The 14444-nt window shown below is 43.0% G+C and overlaps 1 protein-coding gene across 1 annotated transcript in view; it reads right to left on the reverse strand.

The window, feature by feature from the left end:
• Positions 1-14444, reverse strand: part of UNC5D (unc-5 netrin receptor D) — a 296399-nt gene that overhangs the window by 266982 nt on the left and 14973 nt on the right. The window contains exon 2 of the mRNA XM_015411680.1: positions 6472-6489. Within this exon, the coding sequence (XP_015267166.1) occupies positions 6472-6489 (18 nt within the window). The remainder of the gene's footprint in view (positions 1-6471; positions 6490-14444) is intronic.

A 14444-nucleotide genomic window follows, 5' to 3' on the forward strand; every position in this document is an offset into this window, starting at 1 on the left:
GAAAAAACCCCCTTCGGCTGTCTACATCTGAGCCCCCAGCTGCCACTGTGGGAACCCCGCCACGACAGCTGACACACAGCCAGATTCTGAGTCCAGCGATAGTGAAGAGGGGTCGACCAGCTTGTGTGACTCACAGGTCTGAACGGAAAAGCAACCAGCAAGACCCAGCTGTTTCAATTGCATTATATTTTTTTCCACAACTTCCATGACACAACTCAGGTTCAAAACCTTTATTGGCATATCGTAACACAACTCATTAATTCCTTGTTTTCTTATATCCGCTGGACAAACCTGCTAGAGCTTCTGAGACTGGCACCAAGTTGCTGTGATTGGAAATTATAATACGAAGCCATTTGGTTCAAGCTTGGTGTGAGAGGTGTGCTTGTCTTGGAGATTTTTTTCAGCAACAATAAGAACATAAGAGAAGCCAGTGACACGTCCCTTGTGGGATTATAACTTTCCCTTTTATACTCTTGAGGAGTCTAAGACCGTTTCCCTTTTCACACAAACCAGAGGTCCCTTCTGACCTGAACCCTCTGAATAACTGGGTAAGAAATATCCTCCTTTCTCTAGGAGCAATATTCCTTTTTCTGTTTGGCTAGACTGGCAGGTTTCAAATTCCTGTCCAGCCTCTTCTGTCAAACCTAAACCCCACTTCTGGAGACTGTAAATACATGGGATTCAGCTAGGGCTGACACCTAGACTTTAAGTTCTGATTTTTGAACTTTTCCTCAAATGTGTGGGTACACAGTAAGGACAAGGAATTGTGTCCCTTCACTTCCCAAGTGACTTGTCTGTTTCCCTAAGATGGATTCACACACTCCTCCTGACTGGCAACTGCCAAGCCAAAGTCCAAATGATGACTGACTCCCTCTGACAAGACTGGCAAGACTTTATAAAACTCTCCTGAGCTGGTGCTGACCAATCAGAGAGAAGGGGATGTGCACAGGCAGCAGCCTGCCAATCAAACTGTGCTTTACAGTGAGGCATTAACCCCTAATCGCCCAGCTCTTTGCATTTGATGCACTGCACATTTTGGTTTTGGAGATAAGTTTGTCACACTTTGCTTTCCCAAATATTGGCTAAAAGACAGTGGCTGTGGCTCAGTGCTTTTGAATTTAATTTAGCATGGGTGGGGGCAGGAAGGGGAGTGCAACGGGGAGAACCCACGTCAGAAACCACAGTTTTCAAATCAAAACAGCAAGGCCACAAAAATATGGATAGCGTTCCTGATAGAGAAGAGAGCAATCTTAAACAACTTCTGACTGACATATCTTAGGGAATGTCTTCTCTCAGCTGAACACTCCTTCCTTCCCCGCTGGTCACATCAAACTCATTCAGGCGAAATGCTCCTCCATAGATTTTTGGGGTTGAAGCCTAGGGATAAAAGCACTAGAAATTTGGTGTTGGTTCCAGTTCATTATTAGTAGTTTGGAGCACTGATTTTGTTCCAGCTCAAAACCCAAACTTTTCATTTTAAATAAAGTTATTTGGAAAGTAGTTGAACAAGTCTGAACCTCCCTTGGCATGTCATGCAGATAACACTATAAGCCCTCATTACTGTTATGTAACACTCTGTGACAAGTAACTTGAGGGGGAAATGTTTTTGAAACACATTAGTTGCATAAAATGATACCAGAACTATGTCAGGAATATCTGACTGAGGGTCAAACTATATGATACAATACAATATCACATGAATATTTCAATGCACTGTTGTTGTTTTTTAATGTTATGATGCAGTAGAGGGGGAAGCTCACAGGAAACATAAGGGTTCCTTGGCATGACAGATTAACTCCAGTTCCCAAATATTCTTTCTACATTAATATAGCATGAAACATACAGCACCTGTTGACTTCATATCGGATATTCTTTTCTTTTCTTGCTTCTTCCCAACACCAGGGGACAGCAAGTAAAATGCCATTCTATAAATGAATAATAATGTGTCCACCTTTAGAACAGTGTGTATGTTTCTGGTTATCCTGTCTCCCCTCAAAAATACCTTCAAGCAGGGGGAAAAAAGTATTAATAGACAACTGAAATGATCTTGAAACACTTTAAGTGAAGAGACTAAAGTGTAGTTTGTGTGTGTGAGAGAGGGGGGGGAGGGAGAGACAGAGAAGTAGAGAATGAATGAATGCAGAAATTTAGAAAATCATAAATAGTTGGAGAAATATTTTTTATTGCTGTCTCCAAATATTTGAACTTGGTTAAGGACAAAGCAACAAGAGCTGGCTTGCCATGAGTCTTAGGCCATGCTTGTGAGAATTCAAAGGGAGCCATTTTGCTGATCTGGCAAACCGAACGCTGGCATAGATGAACCTCAGGTCTTAAATCACAAGGGCTATTATGTGTGTTTCGTTTTACACTGAGATGAGGCTCATGAATAAAAGAATCCAGGCAGGTACTAATGCATTTGTGCGTCTTGCTTTGACTGAGCGTTTTGTGCTTTTCAAAATGTTCGCCCTCTGAGGAGTAGTTCGGATTGTGAATGAGCCAGCTATTTCTAACTGGAAATAAAAATCATCCACACCCAGTTCACCACATGAAATATAAGTCTTTAGAAATTCCAAAGCAACCCAGAGCTCAGTTAATTAGAATTTTTCTCTGCCCTTATTTGAAGGAAACTGTTGTACTTGGGTCATGTTAAGTGCAGGAGAGCCAATGTTTCCAAAACTCTCTGTTCTCCCCCCCCCCCCACAACACTCCCCAATGGACTCTTTACCCTTATCTAGAATTGGGGGGGGGACTATCTTCAAAAGATTATTGAACTTTTTATTTTTGAAAATATGTTTATAGATTTAGTCAATTTTGTGTCAGACTCAAGGCAATTATGAGATTTGTGCTTTGGGTTCAGTTAAAAGAAATCACTCTCAATAAATTCAAAGATTCATCTTGAATTCAGTTCCATAGCTGGAGGTTAGGATGATTTCATAGATTAAAACTTCTTTTCTGTAGAACCGTATCAGATGGGACAGGCCTGCTTGACCTGCAGACCCTGTTCTGGCCACCCACTCTGCTGGGTTACCAGCTCCTGGAAGGAGCTATTCCTCTTCCTTTCACCAGGGTATTCATTGCCACCACCTGTTCATTTTAGGGGTCCTGAAGGAGAGGAACAGGACTCTCAATCCCACTTCCCAGATCTGAGGCCTGGCCTCAAAGTCTCCTGCTACCCGGCACAGAAACCAAATGCAACTTTGGGTTTCCCCTGGAGGGTTGGCAACATGTGTCCTGACAGCTTCCCTCCCAATCTGGCCCCCTCTGGCAAATTAATAGTGTGTCCAAGTGATTGGAGGACAATGTGGTACAGATTATTTGGTACATCCAATATTAAAAAGGATTTATTAAAAAGACAGTAAGTTCAAGCACACTTAATCACAACAACAGATCAGCAAATGGAAGAACAATGAAAAATTTGGTTATAAATGTATCCTTCTTCCCCTGGTTCTAAAACTTACTCTAACTAGATGTCACAATTAGAGTAGGTACTTACAAACTTAGAAAGTTGCAAGATGTTCTAAAGATGTCCCATTACCTCAGGCTCCCTACAGCCAGTGGACCAGGCTCCATGGCCTCCCCAAAGATGGCTGCCGGCTTTCAGACCAGCATTCAGAGGTCTGTTCCAAGAGTCAGCACAAAGAGAGCCTTGTTCCTTGGAGCAAGCACTTTAATTAAATCTCTGATTCCACCAATTTTTCTCTCTCCACCCCTTTCAACCTGGTCTGCCCAGGTCATACAGGTGGACCCTGGGATACCCGGGTGCATCATGGGAGCCCCCTGGTCTGGCCTTCTGGGAAATCTCCAGCTCATTCCTGGAGATAGGGTCTGGAGCTGGTCTAGCCCAATGCCTTCCCCACTCTGTTTCCTGCCTGGAGAAAGGGGATGAGCTGACATCCCATTGTCTCTTCTGCCAGATCCATTAGCATTTCTAAAGAGTTAACTCAAGCGCTTCTGAAATGCCATGGGCTAATCCCCCCACACACTTTAGCTCAGAGGAAGACAATTTTAAAGCCTGCTTGCCAACCTTCTAGGAGGCAAGGCATTTCTCCATACCCTACTTTAAAAGAAAAGAAAAATCCCTCCCAAGGAAGGGACTAGGTTTCATTTCCATTTGGGGTGGGGTGGAGAATTGTTGCTGTTTTTAGAAATGTGTTAAGACCTTTTCTATCCCATCAAACCTTCAGCTGAAGGTGATCGTTTTTAATTTCTAGGCTGCCATTTTTTAATAATTGAATTATTAGTTTGGCTTAGGGCTCCAACATTTAGTCAATTGTGATTGATTAGAAAGGTGTCCCCAATTAATTAGTACAGAAGTTCTTTTTTTTTCTTTTAGAGATTTATTATTCTTTTCTAAAAATTACACATTACATATATTGATCGCCATTTTGTAAGAAATATTCCATTTGTTCCTTACACGGGAGGGAAAGCCACTGTTAAGACTGTGCCTAGTGATGGCATCCTTCCCTGGTTCACATGCAAAGCATAGCTGGGACAACCTGAGAAATGCAGTAATCATAGCACCTGACAGTGAGTGTGTGGATAGCTGGGCTCAACCCAAGAACACAATGGGGCAAGAGGGAAAAGCAAAGGCATGCAATGGTCCGGCAGTCCAGAGAGTCAGATGAGAGTCTCAGGGCCAGAGACTGAATCCTGATAGCATGAGATTGCAACTCAGTTGGGTGCTAGATTCTCTTCTTGCCTGGGTTTGGCTAGTTAGCTGCCAAATACTGTGTGTTCAGGGGTAAGGTAATGAAGTCCTCTAATTTGGATGCACATCCAGGGAAGAAATGGGGCTGTGATTATTGACTTTGAGTTGAAACTGAGGATTACAAGCCATCAAAGATCAGATCCTGAACCCAGAGAATGAATATTTGGTGGCATCTCCAATGGTGTCTACAGTAAAATGTGAATGCTACACTAGCTAATGGATGACTGGCATGATGCTAGAAGAACCATCCTCTACTTTGAGAAAGAAGGAATCTCCTCTTCTCAGATGATGCCTTTGATAGATATGGATCTCTGTTTCGTGTGTGTGTGCATGCATGTGTGTATAAAGAACAGTCAGTAAAGGTAAAGGTTCCCTTGCTCGAAAGCCAGTCGAATCCGACTCTAGGGTTGCGGTGCTCATCTCCGTTTCAAAGCCGAAGAGCCAGCGCTGTCCGAAGACGTTTCCGTGGTCATGTGGCCGGCATGACTAAACACCAAGGCGCACGGAACGCTGTTACCTTCCCACCGAAGTGGTACCTATTTATCTACTTGCAATTTCTTGCTTTCGAACTGCTAGGTTGGCAGGAGCTGGAACTAGAGACAGGAGCTCACCCCGTCTTGCGGCACCTGGGTCTTGAACTGCTGAACTACTGACCTTCCACAGCCTGCAGTTCAGCATCTTAACCACTTGAGCCACCGCAGTCAAGTAGCAGCCAAATCATGGCAACCCTGGCAAGGGGCTTTCAAGGCAAGTGAGAAGCAGAGATGGTTTGTCATTGCCTTCCTCTGCAGTCATCCTTGGAGGTCTCCCATCCAAGTACTAACCAGGGCTGACATTCATATCAGGCTACCATATTGCTATATAAGGATGGCATGTTACCAATATGATCTGCAGTCAGCATCAACTATAGTTGACTCCAGCTAAGTCCAGCTTTTTGGCAGGGATTTAGGAATCTGGAGTTGGAGCCCTTTGTTCTATACATACATATACGGTTGTATCAGATATTTTATTTTTTTAAAATTTATTTATTATCAAATTTATACCCCGTCCTCCCCGCAAAGCAGATGCCACATATTTTATGATCAGAAAGATGGTTGCTACATGCTTTATGACCCTTGAAGCAAGCCACAGTGCAACTTGGGGAAAAAATGACTTGTGTGGTATCATGGGATACATATGTGTATAAGAAATGGCTGAACTTTGCTTTATTTCCATTCCTCAAATAGTGCTGTGAATAAAACCATCCAAACTTTATTATAACTTCTAAGGTCTCTGTCACTGTGGATGTCTGTCTGCCCTTCATTAAGAAGAGTATTCTATTCACTGTTGTGTCAGCAATCCCATAAACAATGTAGTCTTTTTCTAACAGTGCTTTTTTAAAGTCCATACAGAAAACTCAGACATGTCTATATGCATTTCCACCTATGTCTGCCTCAGGTGGGATGTGGAATGTTACAGCCCAATCTCTTTGAAGCCCAGAAACAAAGCTGGGTTGGTACTTGGATGGAAGACCACCAAGGGAGATGTTGCAGAGGAAGGCAATGGCAAGCCACCTCTGCTTAATCTGCTTAATCACTTGCCTTGAAAACCGTATGGGGCTGTCATAAGATAGGCTGAGGCTTGATGGCACTTTACACACACACACACACACACTCACACACACACACGTGCCCCAACCAAACGCTTTTGTTCCCTCACCATATGTGTTACCCCTCTAGGCCCACCAATGGAAGAGCTACAATTTGGAGGGAGGCTCCTTAGACTGGAAGAAGGCTTCAGACCTGAGCCAAGAGGAATATTTAAATAAATATTTAAATAAACAAAATTTGCTCAGTGAAGTGGTAAGATAGGGATATGACCCACCCCACTGGTTTCTGTATGGTAATGCTGTGAACATTCACAACTCATCCATTTTCACTGCTGGTGGGTTTTTGTTTGTTTGCTTGTTTTGTTTCTTTTAAGGTGTTTGTACGCTGTACATAATTTTAATACTATTGCTGTGACATTTCTACACAATTGATGCAAACGACAGGGATCCCTTTTCGCAGCAATAACGTGGTCAAGTTTTATCTGTATCTTTTTTTGGTGGGGGGAATCATCAATTTTGTTCAATTAGGGAGATTCTACATTAGAACCTGAGTTTTTTTTAAGTGAAAAATGTGGCTACAAAATGGCATAGCCATCTCTGCTCAAAGGAGCAGTGGGAAGGAACTGGGAGCCAGTTTGGTGTGGTGGTTAAGTGTGCGGACTCTAATCTGGGAGAACCAGGTTTGATTCCCCACTCCTCCACTTGCACCTGCTGATGTGACCTTGGGTCAGTCACAAGCTCTGGCACAGCTGTCCTTGAAAAAGAGCAGTTTGTGTCAGAGTTCTCTCAGCCCCACCCACCTCACAGGGTGTCTGTTGTGGGGAGGGGAAGGGAAAGGAGTTTGTAAGCCGCTCTGAGACTCCAAGTGAAGGGCGGGGTATAAATCCAATCTCTTCTCTTTAAAAAGCCTCCATGTAAGCCGCCCTGAGCCTGCATTGCGGGGAGGGCGGGGTATAAATTGAATAAAATAAATAAATAAATAAATAAGGAAGCTGCAGGAAAGGAGACGGCGCCACGAATCACAGAAGAGTATAAAGCAGTGGGAGTGGAGGGCAGATGAATAAATCACCCTCACCCATCTACCCCCCCCAAACTGCTTTGCTTGAAAAAAACTGTTTGTACCATTGCAGCTAAATTTCATATGTTGTGTCAAACATAAAAGCTGCAGTCTTAAGGACAACTTCCTAGAAGTAAGCTCCACTGAATAACATGGGAAGTACCGCCCCCCCCTTCCTGTGTGCATCTGTCTGACCCGCTAGGTACTGCTATCCCAGGAATCAACTTCCCCAGCTAAGAACAGCTTTTTGATAGAGATTTAGAAATCTGAAGTTGGACACCCTTGTTCCCTGGATGGAACTATTAGTCGGAGGGAAACATAGGAAAGATCCCTAGTCATTGCATTCAAAGATCACAGTATCTAGCCCACAATTTGTGACTTGTTGAGCAATTGGAATTTTGATACAGAGTTTGCATTGAGGGGGTTGACTGTTCTGAGTAACTGAGCTGTGATGGCATACTTTTCATACTGTAATTTGTAAGCCACTTTGAACGTATGGAGGAAGTAGGATGTGCATGTCTAAATAAATAAACGAATAAATAAATAAATAAGCATGCTCCATTCAATACTGGCATCTAATTACTTGGCACTCATACATTTCAATTGTTTGTAGAATGGAAAAGCCTCCATGAGCTTAAAGGGAACACAATTGTTGTGTGTGTGTGTGTGTGTGTGTGACATGAATAAATACAGATTTATAAAGCCCAGTGGGAAAATGTATCATCATATATGACAAGTGTAATTATGCATGCAAATCATGCATCGAAGTCATGGAATGGGTTCTAAATACAATAAAATACTGTTTAAAAGTTGCATGAATGGAAGGAGGAACAAATGATGTCCATTACCCAGAGTGACATTTGATAAAGGGCCAGCCATGTTTGGTACCATGTTATCTTCTCTGGGAAGGGTATTTTCGGATTTGGGAATGCAAACTACAAAAAGATGAGCTGGATCTACTTCTATTATCTAGGACCCACTCACTGAAAGCACTGTTTACCTGAAACAGTTCTGTGGCACATCTATCCGAATAGTTCAAACAGTTTCTCTGCCACAAAGAACATAGTATGTTATATACCCAGTGATACAGTCTCTGCCTTGACCTTGAAGTCCAAATACCCAAACCTCATTCACCCATCCTTGGCGTGGCTCACTGAATTGGGTCAAACAGCTGCCATTGTACAGCTTGGACAGCAAACACATTTCCATCTACAGGAGTTTTTAACCGTTTCAGTGACCCGTTCCACTGGAGTCGGAACAAACGGGCAAGTTTTAGCATCGATTTCGTTGTGAAGGTTAGAGAAGTCACTGGGCAATTGTGTCATCTGAGAGGCTGCTCACCAAAGACAGCTGCTGCAGATTGATGTCTTGCAGAGGAATACAACACTTCTCATCGTAGAACGGTCAGTGCAAGCTGCTGGGTCCACTAGCGACCATAAGCCATTAAAGAAACCATCATTATTCTGTCATTGACAAAGAATCTGATTTTTACACTTGCATACTGCAGTGCTCTGCCATCTCTTCTTCTCCTCTTTTTTGGGGGAGAGGGGCAGGGGCTGTAATTGCCTTTCTGTTTCATATCTAAGATCTAAGGCAATTTAACAATACAGAATAAAATGAAATGATATAATGCAGTAGCATAAAACAGGGAGGGAAAACATAAGACTAGACAAGCTGGAACATGTCCAGAGGAGGACAATGAAGATGATGAGGGGTCTGGTGACCAAGTCCCATGAGGAAAGGTTGAAGGAGCGTACTATGTTTAGCTTGGAGAGGAGATGACTCAGAGGCGATATGATAACTGTCTTCAAGTACTTGAAGGGCTGCCATATAGAGGATGGTGCAGAGTTGCTTTCTGTTTCCACAGAAGTTTGGACCAGAACCAATGGGTTGAAATTAAATCAAGAGTTTTTGGCTAAACATTAGGAAGAACTTCCTGACCTCAGTGGAACGGGCTTCCTCCTGAGGTGCTGGGCTCTCCTTCTTTGGGGGTTTTCAAACAGAGGCTAGATGGCCATCTAACAGCAATGCTGATTTTGTGAACTTAGGCAGATCATGAGATTGGAGGGCAGGAAGGGTTGCATCAGTGCTTAGTTCTTGTGGCCCTTTCTTACCTGCCCAGGGAAATGCTGATCACCACTTTGGGGTCAGGAAGCAATTTTTCTTCAGGGTAGTTTGGCTTTTTTTTGCCCTCTTCCAGGTGTGGAGCAGGGGGGTCACTGTGGGTTGGGGGGGAGGTATTTGTGAATTTCCTGCACTGTGCAGGGGATTGGACTAGATGACTCTGGAGGTCCCTTCCAACTCTATAATTCTATGATTTTAGGTTAAAGTAAAAGCCAACCATAAAGTCAAAAAAACAATAGCAGCAATACAAATCGGTACACATGACAGTCAACCCTCTACCCTAGATCTACCATAAAACATGTTTGCAAGCTCAACCCTAAGTATATCAATTCAAAAATAAGTGTCATTCAGTTCAGTGGGGTTTACTCCCCTATGAAGTGTGTATAAAATCATGGTCCAAGATACAATGGATAGCCAGTAGAGAGATGGTGAGTTTGGTAAGTTGGGGAAGGGGCCAAGAAGTCCCCCAGACTCACCAGTCTTTTTTGTTTTTTAGGAGATATCAAGTCTAAGACAGATTGAATATGGGTGGAGTCTGCAGATGGGTTTACCAACTAAGTTTACAAACAGTACTCTTCTTAGAATTCTAAAAGTCAGTATGACCTACTCACATCATTAGACTGAGAAACAAAGCAAGTATAGTGGCATTCTCCCTACCATGTACCAGCATTTGAAAATGCACTAATACCTAGAATACATATCTGCAGTGTAAACCGATCCCGGTCTCCCTTACTATGCATAACAGATGTGTGGTGCATCTGGCTTCTGCAACAGTTGAGAAAACAAAGGGAGACAAAAAATCACAAATGGATGCTAGAAATCTTTTATATTAAAAACTTTCAACTGAACAACAGTAACAAGAACAACAACAAAAATCCCACACTATTAATCCAGTAGTGTGGGGGGGGAGGGAAACCCCTACCCCCCAAAATAGGACATGCATTTTTTAAAAGCAACCTTGAGGGTTGCACTAAGCAGGACAGCAGCTGCAAGGGGGGGGGGACTACACTTCATTAAGCATTTCCCTTTGGCAATACAGGAATAGAAGGACAGAAACAATACAAGGGAGAAAATATAAATAGATAAGAAAGTATAGGGTTGGATTCAAGCAGCTTTTGGCTGGTGAAAAAGGAATGGGGCATCCTTTTTGATCACCCAAAAACGCTATCCTGAGAATTATGCCTATACAAAAATCTTGTGGGCCATTTTCATCGCTGGTGTTCTCCATTTATTTCTCTTATTCCATTTTGCAAGTTAATGCACCATTTACACATAATTGACACAATATATGATGTTAAGAATTTGTATTTTTAATGGGGGTCTATTGACCCAAGGTGGGGTGGCACAACATTAAAGATTTGCAGGTTTGATTCCCACAAAGGAAAACCATCATCACAATTGTGGGGGCTGCCAGGTTTGGCAGCATCCCTGCTTTGGGACTGAAGATTCCTTGTGTTTCTCTGTTTTTGTGTGCCATTTAAAACAACCTAATTGTCCTTCTGCACCACTTCTCACACAAACAGATCCCTCTGCATATTATGTAGCTGCAACTCAACACATAGAGAAAAGGTGTTTTAGTAATTCACTGGTGAAGGAGAGTCCTGCAGAAGTGTTATATGGCAGGGAGGAAAGCAGGTTGAAGTGTGCTACGCCTGATTTATAGGCACTAAACAGTAACTATCATATTCAACCCAGTACAGTACAGAGAATGCAAGCCTGGCCTTTGTGACCAGCAGTACAATGAAGGAGGATTCTGAAGTAGTAGTAGGAACTCGCCCTGATCTGGATGGCCAAGGCTAGCCCAATCTCATCAGATTTCAGAAGCTAAGCAGGATTGGCCCTGGTTAGTATTTGGATGGAAGACTACCATGGAATCCCAGTGTTGCTATGCAGACGAAAGCCAATGGCAAACCACCCCTATTAGTCTCTTGCTTTAAAAACCCTACAGGTTCACCATAAGTCTGCTGCACCTTGATGGCACTTTACCCACAAACAGTATGGACTCATTCATTTCAGAATAAAGGATCACATTTTCAAAGCCTCCCCTACGTAAGAAAGACTCCCTACAAAAGTAGAAAGCCAGCATAGAGAATAATTGGCTGGGCTAGATCTTGCATCCCTGATGTGCTTCTCTTAAAACATTGCCATCAGGTTTTTACATTAAAAGGCATCTCTTCATATGTTGACTGATTTCATTCTGCTATCTCATTCTGAAGTACGTGTAGATCATGCCTTGGGTTCAGTCAGAGGTCGACCGACCATTAAGGCCACCGGGGAAATTCGGGGGGGGGGGGGGCGTATCCTCCATGTCGGGCCTTTTCAGAGTAATTTTTTGCCTCCCAGTCTAATCCCTAGTTTCAATTCATCCCTCAAAAGCACCTTGTTGACCAGTTTATTAATAACTTCCTTAACAGGGGTACTGTGAGGATTTAATGGTGGACACTCCATGAATCTAAACATACTTTCAATTATAAGCCTATAGTCAGGGCACTGGTCCTCTTCTTCTTTTTAACTGTTATTTGTTGTTGTTGTTCAGTCGCACAGTCGAGTCCGACTCTTTGCGACCCCATGGACCAGCTCCCGCCAGGTCCTCCTGTCTTCCGCTGTCCTCTGAAGTTGGCTCAATTTCATGTTCGTTGCATCTATGACACTGTCTAACCATCTCATCCTTTGCCGTCCCCGTCTTCTTTAACCTTCAATCTTTCCCAGCATCAGGGTCTTCTCCAGGGAGTGCTCCCTTCTCATTTGGTGGCCAAAGTATTTGAGCTTCAGTTTCATTATCTGGCCTTCCAGGGAACAGTCAGGGTTGATTTCTTTTATGATTGACTGATTTGACCTGTTACTTGGTGCCTAGTTATTTGGGAAATAATAATAATGAAGTTACAGGATGGGCATATTTGCTAGAGAAATCTATTCTATTCCCTTACACTTCAGCTGTCTTATGCCTAGAGGAGGGAGGAGGAAAAACAAATATAGGAAACTACACGGCAAGAACATGGTAATCAATTTGAGGAAGAACCAATGTGTTATAAATGAAAGCCAACATTGTTCCCTGATACCTTATGCAATTCCAATTTGCAGCAGTTGCCCGGCCCTTTAAATTATTGTGCAAATTATAAGCATCATCCTTTGTCATCCAGCCCAGCCTCAAAGAATATGGAATTTCGCCTCTGGTACTGCTATGCTAATAAGCTTTCTGCACTGCTGGGTGGTTTAGCAGCAGACAGACTAATGCTGGCAGAGGATGAATAATTGCTTGGTATGTACTAAACATAACAGAGCTGCACCAAACTTCATCATTTGTCAGCTTTATTTGTTTAAATGAGAAAAATGCTGACAGCAGTTATTGCTGTAATCTTTTTATTTATCAGACAAGGAAACTTTAGTTACTCTGAGCAGGTCTCATCCCACTGGGAAAACAGAAGTTGAAGTACTTTAGAGCCAATTTGAGAAATGCTCTTAAAAACGTTCAAGTGGGGAGGGGGGGGAAGCTCTCTCAATTTCTCTAAATATATTTAAACTCTCAGCTAATGTATCTGTATCATATAAGCACTCAGAAGTGGAAGAGATTAGCAGCTGAAGTCAATAGGCCTAGAGGGGAGTAATTTTGCTTCAAATTACACTGTGATATCCTCAAACATTATCTAACAATAGACAGAGCAAGCTAGTATTTACTGCAACATATCACTGGAGCAAAAGGTCATTAAGACACCCCACCCCCTCACCCCCACTTGGCCTGGCAACCAGTGATACATGGGGTGGGGACATAGGAGGTTGCCATTGGCAACACCATGATGTCACTTCCAATGCAAAACCCAGAATTGCCTGAATCTCGATGATAAAATCACCAGCTTCTGGTGATTCCTAGAGAGGGCTGATGTCACTTCAAGTCACTTTAGCCCAGTGCAGGCCGCAAAGTTCCCTCTAAGCTGCAGAGCCTTGTGAGCAAAAATGCTACTTTGTGAGCAACTGACATTAAAGTTGTGAGCGGCGATTTGACTAATGCATAAATTAGTTTGCTCTGGAGCCATCCTTCCTGAGCAAACACAAAAATGTATGAGCCGGAGGCTAAAAACCTGTGAGCTAGCTCACACTAACTCAGCTTAGAGGGAACACTGAAGATTGGAAGACAGAGGTACCAAATTCAGGGGGCCAAAGTCAGTTTGAGGGCTTGTAAAGCCAGAGTAATGCTGCATTCAGCTAACACATTCCAGTTTCATTTATTTTTAATGTAAACAGCATGGGGAGGGGACTCAAGACAACCTGGGCCAGCATAGTCTGACTCCCTTCATTTTTGGTATTGGATCATCCCAAAGCTGGTGGCCAGTTTTGAGACTCCTAGCTTCATTCTCTCATAAAATCATAGAACCATAGAATGTTAGAGTAAGAAGGGACCCTGCGGGTCATCTAGTCCAACACTCTGTACTCTGCAAGAGCATAGCCAAAAGATAGCCCTACAACATACCCGAAAGATGGTCGTCCAGCCTCAGCTTGAAAATGCCCAGCAAAGGAGCATCCACCACCTCTCAAGGCAGTCTGTTCACTGCGGAACCATTCTTACAGTTAGGAAGTTTCTCCTGATATTTAGCCGGTAACGACTCCCTTGTAATTTCCACCCATTAGATATACTCTTGCAATACGGAACAAGAGAGAATAGATCTGCTCCATCTTTTACATGACAGCCCTTCAAATATTTGAAGACTGCAATCATGTTCAAGCACTATGCTTGCCACAAATGGACAGACAGATGGACACACAGACCTTTTTATTATGATAGATGCATGGTAACAGCAAGGGAAGTGATTTGTGTTGTTATAATATTTGGTTTGTACCAGAGTCATATGCAGGCAGCAGGTAGAATCTCTTTCACCCCCTGGTGGTTCCTGGCAGCCCTGGCCCAGCATATGCCAAGTCTACAGGCACCAGTGATTTTTTTGAAGGGTGTACCATTCCACAATGCCAAGGGA

This window comes from Gekko japonicus, unplaced genomic scaffold (genome assembly GCF_001447785.1).
Source record: "Gekko japonicus isolate JY-2015 unplaced genomic scaffold, Gekko_japonicus_V1.1 scaffold90, whole genome shotgun sequence".
NCBI classification, from domain to species: domain Eukaryota; kingdom Metazoa; phylum Chordata; class Lepidosauria; order Squamata; family Gekkonidae; genus Gekko; species Gekko japonicus.